At 37.8% G+C, this 14,212-nt stretch overlaps 1 protein-coding gene across 6 annotated transcripts in view; it reads left to right on the top strand.

Annotated features, from left to right (window-relative positions):
• Positions 1-14,212, top strand: part of LOC138304642 (E3 ubiquitin-protein ligase PDZRN3-B-like) — a 170,700-nt gene that overhangs the window by 84,361 nt on the left and 72,127 nt on the right. Inside the window, exon 1 of one of the 6 annotated variants that reach the window (XM_069244820.1) lies at positions 1,133-3,310. The exons of the other annotated variants lie outside the window; for them this stretch is intronic. Coding sequence (XP_069100921.1) covers positions 3,290-3,310 — 21 coding nt within the window. The 5' untranslated portion in view covers positions 1,133-3,289. Of the gene's footprint in view, positions 1-1,132; positions 3,311-14,212 lie in introns of those variants that run through there. 6 annotated transcript variants of the gene reach the window in all.

The raw sequence follows: 14,212 nt of genomic DNA, 5'->3' as shown, positions 1-14,212 counted from the left end.
AGAAATGGTGTTAAATATCACCATGATGTACCTAGGACACTATCAGTAAAGGAAGCCAGTCACTCTCATAACTTGTGTAGTATACTGCTCTCTCTGATACCCCTACCATTCATTTAACTATATACTACACAGTAGACAAGCTTTAGGGAGTTACTTCCCTTGTTACACCCAGCCTCCAGTCAGACTATAGAATTTGTTTTTGTCTTAGAAGTTGATTATTATTGAAGAATATTTCAAAGCTATTGAAATGGTTTGAAATGAGTGATGTACATCTTAACTACTTAGCTGTCTTGATAATGACAGGATGCAGACAGGAAGTGCAGTGTATATCTCAGTGGGGGTGGGGGTAGGACTGAGGGGGTGGGGATGGAGGATGGTGTGTATAAAAGAAAATATGACAAAAAATTGAATGAAATATTAGTCGAGAGAGGGAGGGAAAAGGACAAGGATGAAAAAAATGAGGAAATAGGGATAGATGTAACATATGACTCAATCTGACTGACAGTCAGATTCGGCGTTATACCTGACAGTAAAGTTATTCATGCTTCATAAAAACTGTTAGTGCATAAAAAAAGTTTTCCATAAATAAAATGTAAGTCATATCTCGATTACAGAGGAACGTGAGTATTACATGTATTTGTAGGATTTCCCTCAGGCCGGGGATAAAGGGAAATCACGATAGCTCGCCGAGTCTACAGGGTAACCAGTCAGCGGGAATACACACCGTTTTTTACAGTATAGAATTCTATCCACATATCGGGGGCTAGATTTTTTTAGAGCCTTTGAAGTTTGACACATGGCTAAAAAAGAAAATAAAGAAGCAATTCAAGCAGAATTATTGTGAAATTAGAAACTCGTCGGGAGCTAATGCACATACCTGGCACTTTGTGTGCGTTTCTTCACACCTGCATGTTAGATTAAAAGCTGGAAAAAACGGAGTCAAAGAAAAGTCCCGCCCCCTGTTACCCGGTGCCTAGAGCCAGGGGACGAACCTACCTATTGTTGTCCTGCTATCTCGGGATGATCAAGTGTCGCCCGGGTTTAGAGGAACAGATTAGCAGGATTTTACCTGTACAGTTAATAGAAGGTATTTTGATTAGGGATAAATATTGTCACAATTGTGTAATCAGGAATTGATTTTAGATTTGGAATCTTTTGTATGCTCCAGTGCACCTGTTTATTTGTGGTCAGTATGGAGGTGTAAAAGTCCGGTGTTGAGGCCTGAAGCCAGCCTTATACGGCCACTGGGTGGTCAACAATAACTGTGAAATGAGCCACCCGACTGGACATTAGCCAAACAAGGGAGTAATCACACAGATCATTGCATAAATGGGGCCGCAGTAGAATGTGTACCATTAACACAAAATAGACAGGTGTAATTAGGACTGACCACTACAACCTCAGGCTTAAGTTTATCACCTGTTGGTCAGCCCTCTGTCCAGTGTCGTGATCCTGATGACCATAGCTGATCAGGGAAGTGAATCAATGGACCATGGTGGCAGCAGAAAAGAGTGACCATTGAAATTGGGGAAGTATCAGTGCGGACCCCATTTGTCAGAGTGGTCACTTTTCACTGGAGGAAGTGTGAACCCACCTGTCATATGACCACTTCTGTGTCAGAGACTGGACAGCGGTCACTGATCACAGTCCGTAACTGACCTCCTCTGTGTGGTAATGACAATCTCAGGACACACCTAATGTATCCTACTGTCTAAACACCTGGCTTCGGACACTAAGATCCTTTTTCACATTGACATATCTATTTTTCACAGATAAAGTCTGAGGTGATCTGAACACTATCTTACTTCCATTGTCGGCTATAGTTTGGACGTTTTTTACCTGTATGTCTGAAAATAAGATAAAGTTTAATTAAAGTGACCAGGATACTACTTATGATTTTCTCACCTGTAATTTAGACATCATCTACCTGTGTTCATGTGAATAAGATGAACTTTAAAGTAAGATGAACTGGGCATTTATTTATTGTCTACCTGGACACACTCTACCTGTGTACCTGTAATTAAGCGGTGTACCCTAAGATACAGGTGATAGCAGTGACGAAGGTTAGAGTGGGATGTGAGTCCACAGTGATAAGTGTCGAGTGATTCTCTCCATGTGTTTAACACAGGTAAATAGATAATCGTTTGCTCTAACCACGAGGACGCTCCAATGAATACTAGTATCAGTGTGTCTCCGCCTTTTCACTTACAAATACCTTTCAGTCTGATATACATACAGGTACACACTGACTCTGAGATATCAATGTTCTAGTAAGGTCCGAATCTGGTCACTACGTTTACAAGTTCTCTCGTGGAGTCACCAACCCTCGCTTGTCAACATCGTCACTCCCATACTCACTGACATAAACAGGCAGAAGTGTGCCAACCCAAGCGAAATACGATTCACTGACTGGAGAAAAAGTTTTAAGAGTTTGTAAATGTTTCATTAAGTAGGTAGGGGGAGCATATGTCAGTTGTGTTATGGGCAATGTTGGTTAGGATAGAGACTCTCGATAGAAGGAAGAGATAGGGGAAAACTTCAAACAACCAGGCAGAGATCCTTCTCCAAGTCGGCCTGGGTCAGCTGCAAACAAGCTCTTCAATGAGAGGGAGATAAGAAAAGGCACAGGCCTGGCCCAGAGAAGCAGACGACAGGGAGGGTAGATGATGCTCCTGCTCCTCTGATTGGATTTACATATTTCCCAGCATTCCACAGTCCCAGGAGATACTGTGAGAGGAGGGAGACCAGCATCACCTCTGTATCAGAGTGTACACCATGTGTTGCTAGGCTGGTCAGTTCCTACCTGTGCCAGGACCTACTGACCAGTAATGCAGGTGACCAACGCTGGAACTACTTAGCTAACTTTCTCACCACTTTGGGATACTTTTGTCTCTTCTGATAGTCCAATGGAAAAAGTTTCAACCATGACTTGAGAAAGTTTGGAAAGTTTTCTGTGAAGTTGTTTGAAAGTGAAATTAGATTATTTTTGATAGTGATCATCATTGTGATGTTAGTTGATTTATAAGGAAAGTTTGCAATGTGTTGTGCAGCTGAATAAGGATATGTGGAGATATAACCGCAGGATGTTTCTGAAATCTCGTCTGTGATCTATAGGGGGAAATGAGTGTTATGTCTCTGGTCTGTGTTCGTTTTACCTGAAAGTTAAATTGGTAAACAGGTATTTGGACAAGTATGGATGTACTACTAGGATACTCTAGATTACCTGCAGAATTGGGTCCAGTGTGATAGAGGCTGACATTTCAACAGATGCAGGCTGTCTGAATAGATTATGGATTTTATTATTCTGAAAGTAAGTATACATCAATATTAAGCACTTTTATAATAGTATGTGTGAAGATTTGTTTTAGCTATTTTAATCACCAGATTATATAGACTAATAGTAAAGGGAATTGTGTATTGATTTTTTAGATCAATTACATGGATATATAGACTAGTCAGAACTACCTTACATAAACTGGATAAAGTACCTGTTACAAATAGCAGCACTGAAAAACTTTCATCATTAATGTGTAGAAATACTGTTTTCTGGTGAAATGCAGGAAATATTTGTACCCAAAGGTAAACTATAATAATGTACTAAATAGTGATTTCCACAAAGGAGAGCTTTATCTCTACTAGATTAGGTAAGCTTTAATTACCTTCTTAACAGGTATGGTTTACTTAGTTTTAACAGGTAAGCTTACTAGTCTTGATTACAGGTAAGCTTTAATTACTCTCATCAGTAAACTTGCCTGCCTATTACCTATATAGTTTAACAGGTAAGTTTACCTACAGGTGTAAGCTTTAATTACTGTGACAGTTAAACTTTAACTATACCAGGTACAAGCTATACCTATGTCATCTATAAATAGATTGAAATTGAACTTGATACATTGTATTGGTTAATTTTACCGAGTAAACTTTAACATGCAAACCATTACTTGTTAATTTGTGAACCTTAATGTTCACTTATAGGTAAATCTTTACTCATTTTACCTGTTTATCTTTGCCTACAGTTAAACCCTCTTTACATACCCTCTTTAATAAATTACCTACTTCTCCGAAAACTAGATGAATATCACATACTTCATCAGGTAAAACTAGATGGTAAATATCACATACTTCATCAGGTAAAACTAGATGGTAAATATCACATACTTCATCAGTAAACTATTAAAAATATCACATACTTCATCAGGTAAAACTAGATTGTAAATGTTTCCTCATTTAATATGTATATTTACCTACAGTTGTTCTACTATACTCTAAGTAACTCTAAGTATTACTTATAAGGTATATCAAAGGGTATACTATTTACTTATGGTACATGTATAATGCTTAACAACTTTTATACCAGGTTAGACTTTCACCCTTAGTACTACGTTAGCTTTAACCTGCTTTGTAGCTCAATTGTACATTGGATTGCTGGTAAATGTATCTAATATGTACAGCAGACATTTTTTCATCACTTAAAATGAACTCAACGTTGTGATTCAGACTTGGAGAGTAAATTTGAAGGGCTTTGAGGGTTAAAAAAATGCAACAATATTGAGGGATCAGTATTCAGGCGTGTGGGGCCGCGTGTGGCTACGCTCTCAGCTTACTCCCATCAAAGGATTCCAGGGGTACAGGATAACTTTTATGATAGATCCATATCTCGGAGTATTATGGGATGGCCAAAGGTCATACAGGTCAGAACCTTGTAATGAGATTTTGATTTTATTCAAATATGCTTTGTGATGATAATAATGGCATTTAGTATATATTGTTTATTAGCTGTAGTTAATGTTAATTAGTAATACATAGGGGGTATATTGATGTAGATGTAATATGTTACAGCTGTGTAGCAGGGGGAGGCAACCTGAAATATTATCTATCACTTCCCTCTACCACAAGCTGCAGACAGGAATGAAAGTTAATGTTGGGCAATTTGCGGAGCGTTTGGTATAATTTTGGTCTGATTACCAGGGGTGTACCTGTAGTTATAACCCGCTGGTGCTGGATGTGAGTGACAGCCGCCTATACCCTGCACCATCACTACCTTTTTGTACGGTGAAGACTTTGAACATGTGCTGTGAAAAGCCAATTATGCCTGCAAATTGGAATGTGTTGGGGATGGTTGGTGAGGGTAGAGAGACCTGAGATATATCCCCCATACAATCCCTCCTCAGCTCAATGTTACCTCTCTTCATCCTCCCAATAACAGGATAATTAACCGCTAATAAAACTAACGGGCCTCTGACGGTGTGCTGAAACAATGGGTTACCCAGTTACATGGTAACCCATACAATGGATTACCCATTACCATAGAAACATATACAATAGAATACCATCACCTTAGAAACACATATAAAAGTTTACCAAATCCCATAGAAACACAAACAATACATTACCAATCACCACAGAAACACATACAGTAGATTACCCAACACCATAGCAACTAATAACAGGATTAGTAATTACAAGAATATCAATGAATTACTTTTTTACCATGGCAACCGTCTCATGATGAATTGCATGTAACCATGGGAACAGATGCCTTGGTGACCACTTGAGTCCCCTATCTTATGTAATTGTAATGGAACTGGAGATGCAACAAGCCCAAGTTATTTCTGAGACAGAGCACGAAACTGATATTGAAGACTCGATATCCCCGTAGATGTTTTTCAGACATTCACCAATTAACTCTGATTTAGAACATCCATATCCTCAGCTGTGATCTATTTTTGTCCATTGTCCAAGACATTGTAGAGGTTTGGTCATTTCCAGCATGAATAATATTAAAGATTAAGTAATCTATAGTTCATGCTATGACATTTCATTATTGCTCACAGTCAGTATTGCGATTCATTAATTTGTACTCAATTTCTGTGTCGCTTTTAGTCATTGTGTTTGAATTTCTCTTTTAGAAACTGCCATGTGAAACACACATGAGTGAGTACCACTGTACATTCACAAAAACATGTGAAGCGTAGGAAAATTAAAGTTTAATACATTTTATTATAGGTAGCTTCACATAGAGTAAAACATGTTTAAAAATTAATAGTCAGACACTTTAAAAATGTTACAACAAGGTGCATTTCAATCTGATAACAGATCAAAGTTAAAAAAAAAATATTGAAAAACTGACAGAATTGGGCTTCAATAGATTTTCTGAATACCAGTTTGTTTGAATTTCATTTCAATTTAATTGGCCTTTGAACTCTGTATAATTCTGGCTGCCACCCTACCCCGAGGTGTATCATTTGGCCTCTATGAGACTGATTAGGAGAAATCGGGCTACCTGACGGCATGTGAGATTTACTTTGAACTGATTAAGGCTAGAGGTGTGGGGATCACAGACGTAGAATCATAATATGGATAAATACTCACATTTATCTTGATTATCGCTTTTGGCTCCATTTAACAAATTTAAGTGAGATAAGTTTGAGCGGCACATTTTTCTACGTAACCTTCAGTAGCAGGTTATATTACAATCTATTAACCTTCGGAATACAGGTCACCAATTCATACAGTGCAGCCAAGATTTCTGGTAACGGATCTGAAAAACGTATTCACGACTCTGTCAACTTGTCCTCCCGTCACGGGATTACATGCGTGTGTGATGTGGTATGGATTACGCCAGGTATCCGCAGTGTCTGACCTAACCGTTTTATGCCAGACCTATAGAATTTCCCTGGACTTACTCAGTGTCTGTAGCCGTCTAATGAAACTCCATATTTGAATGGCGAGATGGCGACTATTAGCAATACGAAATGAAGTACATTAGTACCAGGGATTAATTCTGTTACCCATCTCCTACCTCAGACTACATACTACAGACTATTAATCCCACTAGAAATGCCTATGACCTCATTGTTAGCATGATCTAAAAATTTCATCATCATAATTCCTGGCTTAATAGCATGTTTATATCATAGCCAATATACTGTATATCAAACCTCATCTCATCGCCTCTAGTCACGAAGGAACTCTTGTGTGCAGAAAAATACAAGGTACCCCCATTGATGCTTTTTGTGAGAGCTAATGCTCCATGTATATGTTATTTTTTAGGCTTGGGGAACTATTTTTATTGGTGGTTATTATAGGCCCTAATGTCTCTTTGAAGAGACTTTTCATGGGACAGAAATGATGAAAGATCTGAAAGTCTTACAAAGAAAACATATCATATGATTTCCATGACAACAGGTCAAGTCTAAACAACAGTACATCAAGTCATTGTTTTCTGTATGATGGACATGGTCTGCATTGTTCCTGTTTCACAGAGACATGTTTCTGAGATACTGGACATGAAGGGAGTGAAACACATCTGATATATTGCTGTGATCTCTCGCATTTGGTCTGAAAGGTGCACCTTCAAGCATGTACAGCTGTCTGGTCATATTGCAAACGCTTGAAAGATCTTGATTGTGTCTGTTTTCTCATCATCTCAATCAGCGCAGCTCCTTCTTTTTGGGAGGAAGAGTGGGAAGAAGTGTACTTTTAACTTACCTGATTTCTAAATTTAACTATTGTAGAAAAGCTGAAATTTTTTAAATGTTAAAATTAGACAAAGCCCTATCACCATTTTCGTATTGGTTTGCGGTTTGATTCAGGGAAGGCCTGACAAATGTTGATCTGCATGCTACTGTAGTGCACATATGTGAGAAAGAATGCCATTGCTGGGGCTATCTCTACTACATCTCTCTCCATGTATATACAGGGCTGGATTGATGTAACAAATTTCCTGATTTCTACAGATATGATCAATTCTGTTGAACTGTGCATTACTCACCAGAGCCATCACCAGTTGTGGTTGCCATTGGTTACAACACCTGAGGATACCAAAAAGCAACATATGGCGATAAGGACGGCTTGCTTGCTTCACTCAAATCCTCCAATGATATACCTATCTATCACTGTGATATATCTCCACTGCTTTCCTCCTTCCTTCCCTATCTCTCCAATACCCCCCTCCCCCACTCCCTCCTTCCTGATCCAAGGGGAAGATCTCCCAGGCTGGGCCGCTAAAACAACTGTTACACCAGTTAGAGATTAACTCGGGGAAAATACAACTTCAAAAACCTTGTAGAAACTGCCCCAGGATGACCCCTTGTTTCTGTTGAAAAAGTCAAGTACCATCTTGTCTTTTCTATAGACCATCAAGTTTGTTTGTAAATCTTGTCAAAGCATGTACCCTTTCACCCAGAAATTCTTGTATCAAATAGAACGAACATCAAATCATCTTTGAAGGAACTGTTCAGATATTGTTACCTTTTATGCTTAAAATGTGGTACAATTATGTAGTTAAGATATGAATATAAATAGCATACTTTCGGTTTGTAAGACTTTTGGAGAATCTTAGATTTCAGACAAAACTACCTAAAATACATACTGGTTTTCAAACAGATTTTTGCAGTTTCGTAAATATGATGGCAAAATAAAAAAAAAAGCTTTTGAAATATGAGGAGACTCTTTGGTTTTACAATTGTTCAATGTTTTAAAGTTCAGTTCAACAACAAAAAATTACAAAATATTGTGTTACCAAAGCTACCAGATGTCCAATTGACCATTCAGTCATAATTCAGGTATCACTGACCAATACTAAAACAGTGGTGTACTTGATCTTCAACCTAACTGACCAGCATACAGACAGCCTGTAATGTATATCAAAACAGTCAAGTATTTGTTTGAAGAGAAAGCATGGAAGAGATTTTCCAGATCAAAGGTGGTGCCATTGTTGGAGAGTTGGTGTAGGGTGAAATATTTGGATAGTCAGGTTTAGAGAGCTGGTTACCAGGACCATTGTGTATTGTAGATTTTCTTCTTGATCTCCTCTACTGTAAACAGATGCAGTTCATGCAATACAGATGTGGGCCGTGGCCCCAGCATTCTCCTACAAATACATGGGTAAATGTCACACTTGTAGCTTCAGAGGGGAGCTCACTAACCTGACAGGGACCGCATGTGGTACCGATATCTGGGGAAAAGAGGAGCAAAGAGACTGAAATACCAATATAAACATTATATGGCATAGTTTAACATGAACCTTGTTGTAGGATGTGGAGACAAAAATATCCAGAAGTGGCCATTCTGGTGCCACATGTGGTTCTGATATTTTCAGACAAAGCAGAATGAAAATGACATTGACATCATAATCTTAGTTACATAATGACGTCTGGATGATTTTTCTTCTGACTGACAGTTATAGAGGAGATGTAATTGTTTCTGAAAGGTGGTTGTATGAATGATGTAGCATGACTTGTCAAATTCAATATAATACTGCACATGTGGTTCCAATATGGAATAGAAAATAAACAAAAAGAAATATGTACATTACATCACGTATGGAAACAAATAATATGCAATTCTAAGATATGGAATTTATCTATCCATCTTGGTATCCCCATAAGAATTTATTTTTTCTTTACACATGTTTTATTAAAAATTCAACTTGCATGTGAAGTATACGTCATTTGTCCATCATTTAAGTTGCAATATTTCTGTCTTTTCTGATCAACTTCTCTCCTCTTTCTATCCAGTTTCCACATACCTGTTGTGTGTAAGAGATGGAGAGATAGTCTCAGTGGTTGATCAGGATAAATAACCTCGATGTGTCATATTGCGACGAGGGGAAAAAATGGCAACACACGAGTTTGTTGTGTGATACAAACTATTAGCTTGTCGGTTACATCGGTAATACAGACGAACAGACAGACACCTTACTAATTGCAGTTTGTGAAAATCAGATATAGATGAAATCTACTAGTGTTGGTTTAGATATCTAGGGTTTGAATGATGTGATAGTGTGTATGATGTGCACTGTCGACTCTCTACCGCGAGATTGCATGTTACGGAAGGCCCATTATTCTTCTCCGATACTATCGCAGTGCAATTTCCTGAGTGGTCCTGTGATGTCATATAAATTTCTCGCAGGTGTAAAACTTCTAGTTCAGTAGGTAGCATACCTGAGATGCATATAATATTTTACTATAAACAGAGAATTTTCAAATATAAAAAATAAAGGTAGTCATTTTTTTTTTATCTCCAACATTTCTCAACAAATGTTTTCTATGGTCTATTGGTTTGCACAGCTGACTACTTTCAGTGTCAAATTTCAGGTGCTTTTCTGCTGTCATCTGTTTAATAATAAAACGGAAAAATTCTTAGGAGCTTTTCAGTATTTAGTGAAAGATTAAATCGGATTATAGACTGAACTGACAAAACACAATCTGATGAGAAAAAGAAAAAGAATCTTAGAAGAATAGATTCGCTCCAGTGATCACATTGAATCCTTCTCTAAACAATTGTACTTTGCACAGAGACTAACAGACTTGTTGGAGGGAAAATCTAAATCCACAAGTCAGGATTTTTACGCCTAAATTGAGAAATCCGAACATCAAAGGGTGAGTTCATTACAGCCATGACGTCCATTCCTTGTGGTCGCCCTGATTAAGTACTTAACATCACAATAACACAAGTATTAAAATCTGCTTTGTTGTCCACAAATCAAAATATTTGTATTAGACTGATCCTTTTTCGGTGGTCGGGTGGTGGTGGTTTTGGCCGCTGTGGTAAACAACAGACAAATCCCCACAGCAGGCTCGGGATCAGAGGGGCTTTTTCGAGACAAAGCATCTTTTTGATGTACAGAACACATAGAAAAGTCAAACGTGAATTATAAGTTTTATAAAGATACTGACAATACTGCGTTGGCAGGCACCAGAGAAAACCTGTTTATCACGGTGAACTTTCAAAGTGTATAACTGATGAATGTCCTGTGGACTCCATAATATGGACATCAGATCTCGAGATTGTGAAGTGAAATCACAAGACGTTATCGACTTATATAATGCTTACTCATCTCCAGAAATGAAGTACATTTTGTATTTATCATTATCTATATCATAACAGGTGTTATAGCTTTGAAAATCACTTGAGTGTTTTTTGATATCCATATCACTACTAAATCTTGACACGATCAGTTCATAATATACTCGTATGATTTCTTTGATATCAATTTTCTACTCTATAATTAGGATATTTGAATCATTTAGTCCGTGTATACCTTAGTGACTTTTTCATGCATATCTCATTATGATTTCATGTGTGAAAATTATTGTGGGAAAGTTGTGATTTCTGAATAGTCATGGTGTTATCATACTTGATAGAAAATTGATTATGAATCGTTAAGATGGTTGAATGAGCTTGACCTATTATGACAATAACAGAGGTCATTTTCACCTGACCTCGCATCAAAAAGGTTTATTTTAATGGTTCTTATTATTTAAGAATAAAGTAGATATTTTATCAGTCGTAAAGGTCACCGATGCCCTATCAATGACCTTGAACTTCTGTGCAATATGATACAGAATAAAATATCTAAGTACCAATTGTTTGGAAATAAATAGTTTATCTTTTAATCTAAATGACCTAAAATGACAATGTCTGAAATATAGGTTACTGCTGCCTGAATTGAAGCATTCAATGTTATCTTTCATGTTATTGACCTTGAAATGTTTTCTCCTTAAATGTGTATGACCTTGAGATGGTTTACATTCATGTCAATGACCTTGTGATGCTTTTCTTTCATGTCCATTACTTTGAGAGGTTCTCTATCACATTAATGACCTTGAGATACTGATACACATGTAGGTCACTGCTACCTAACCATACATCTTTCTCTAATGTTCCTCTACACCTACAGGACAATGTTCCCCTCCCTGGAATGCTATTAGTGTTTACATAACCATATGGCCCCTATCTGTTGATCAGTATGGAAGTGGTCTGTATTACTCTGGCCACAGATGACCTGTACCTTATCATTACTGACCAGCAGTAGGTGATGCCCAGGAGGTCCTGCAAGTGTATTTACCAGTTAGTATAGTGACCAACAGATGGCTAGAGTCTAGTCAGATGACCACTGGTCAAGAGTTTGTTTTGTAACCAAAAACCACTGGAGTACCCTCATGTCCATGACTGATGTTTCAGATATGTGTTGTTATGCTATTCTTGGTATACAACAGGGTGATTTTAACCAATTATTACACCAATACTATGTCTGATCAGTTTATTCTCGGCAGTATGTCTCCAGTGTCCTGTCATATAACCTTACATGAAACAGAAAACCAGCAGTTTGTCTCCTGGTGGTCAAACCTAGGACTTCCATCTTCCCAACCTGTAAAAATGAAGGGAAATTTTTCTATAGATTAAAGTTCGAAAGCCAAATAGTACTTGTAAAGTCTGTCATTTGCCTCATTTCCAAATTTGTCTTTCCTGATTGTGAACACCAAATTGTATTTCTTGTTTATATAACCAATATGCAATACCAATTTGCCTCTTGGTAAGCCAGCACTTGGATTAGCCAATGGCACCAAATACAAGAGGAAATCACCTCTGTCTAGGATTGATTCTAAGGCCTCCATTTCTCCAATTAGTGGTTCCATAAAAAGCATCCAATGTCTCTACTAAATACTAAATATATATATAGATTTGTACTCGTGTCTTTATTCTTAATATACATTTTATGGTATATTTAATATGCCATCATCAGGTGATGCATTTCGTTGAATAATACAAAATAAGAATTGAGTTATGAGTCTTTAAAGCGAAAAATAAGAGGGGGGGGGGAAGAAATTTTTTTTTTACATTTTCAGAAGTACAGAAAATTGAAGAAAAATCAATTATGGAAATCTGAATACAGCTAATGGAATCTGAATGAGTTAGTCATTGTGGATACTATAGGTGTTATGTGGACAGGTTTAAGACAGTTATTAACGATTAGATGGCCAGGTAGAACGGTAGAATGGTCAGGTAAACCTGTAACAATACAGTGTTGTACTAATGCATGGCTACAGTGGGCCTTTGATGTGGCCGTGTAGCGTGCATGCTGCCACATCATAGAAGAGCATTTGTGTTAATCTAGACACAATCTATTGTGAATCTAGTGGCATTTTTCACGCAAGTCTCCACTCGTACAAACAGTAGTTCTGTTTAAAAAAATCCGCCTCATTGGTTACGTGACGGAGAGAGAATTTGCATGGCTCGCGGAATATGAAAATTATTCTTTAGTCTGTGATGATCTCGGATAGATAAGAGAAAATATGAAGAATGCTGTCTACAGGTTAAATTAACTGTTATGTAGGAATCTCTCGGATATCAATCTGAAAATTATTGATTTGATCTGGGCTGATTCCTCGAGTAAAGACAACAAGACGTGCCAGAGACAACGGGGATCTAAGGTGATAGATTATGGACAAGATTGTACGTCCTCGGTGACCCGCTGGGAGTTACACACTGTCCAGGGGTCGATGCACCTGGTTCCAACACTTCACATCTAAGAATGTGCAGGGTCAAAACAGTAGAGAGTTCAGCTCGACCTATTTGAGAGAAGTATTCAGCAAAGTATACAGGATACTGCTGTATTTCCATCCTTGGAAGTAGCGGAGCCATTGAGAAGTGTGGACGGGCGGACTAGACATGGTAGGTGGATGTTATGAGTCTGACAGTATTAAAGTGTCGTCAGGGGTATGAGTAGGGACAGGATGTGCTCCAGCGACTCGCCATTGTCATGTAAACATGGGTAAGATTTGGCAACATAGATTTCACACTGTGTGATCAAAGGGAAAAATATTGTAGTAGCTCACCAGGTGTTGGTTCAAGTAGGCAGCCTTTGAATTCTGTAAAGATCTGCCAACTACTGATCTTTTTGTGTGTGCCTTTTCTTGGGTTTTATTTTCTGTCTTTTCCATCGTTAATTATTCTTTCATCTCTTTGTGTTATCTCCGTAGGATTGATATCTACCTGTGACTGTCCTAGATCTTACATACAATGACCAACAGGATGAAATCACCACACCCCCACCTGTTCTCTTCAGGATTTATAAATTATCAGAGATGACATATCAAAAAACATATGGCGCATCACAGTGTTTGTTTTCTAGCTTTGTATTTTCACCCAAATTTTGATCAATTCAGTGAACATTTTGTTGTGTGCTGTCATTTACCCCTGAAATTACATAATGAACTGGTCTAGTCTTTGATTTAAGAGAATCTAATACATTTATTAGGTGGATTAATATGGTAAAAGTAGGCAGACTTCCTCGACATTTGAAGGTGGTGGTAATTCTGTGCTATCGTTAAGGATGAGCGATAAATTCTGTTTATTAGATAGTGTATGGTATCAGTATGAAGGATGGCTTTTTACCTGTATCACGCAAACATCATTAAGACAT

This window comes from Argopecten irradians, chromosome 12 (assembly GCF_041381155.1).
Source record: "Argopecten irradians isolate NY chromosome 12, Ai_NY, whole genome shotgun sequence".
Classification (NCBI taxonomy): Eukaryota; Metazoa; Mollusca; class Bivalvia; order Pectinida; family Pectinidae; genus Argopecten; species Argopecten irradians.
Note: the sequence above shows the minus strand (reverse complement) of the source record. Positions and strands in the feature narration are given on the sequence as shown.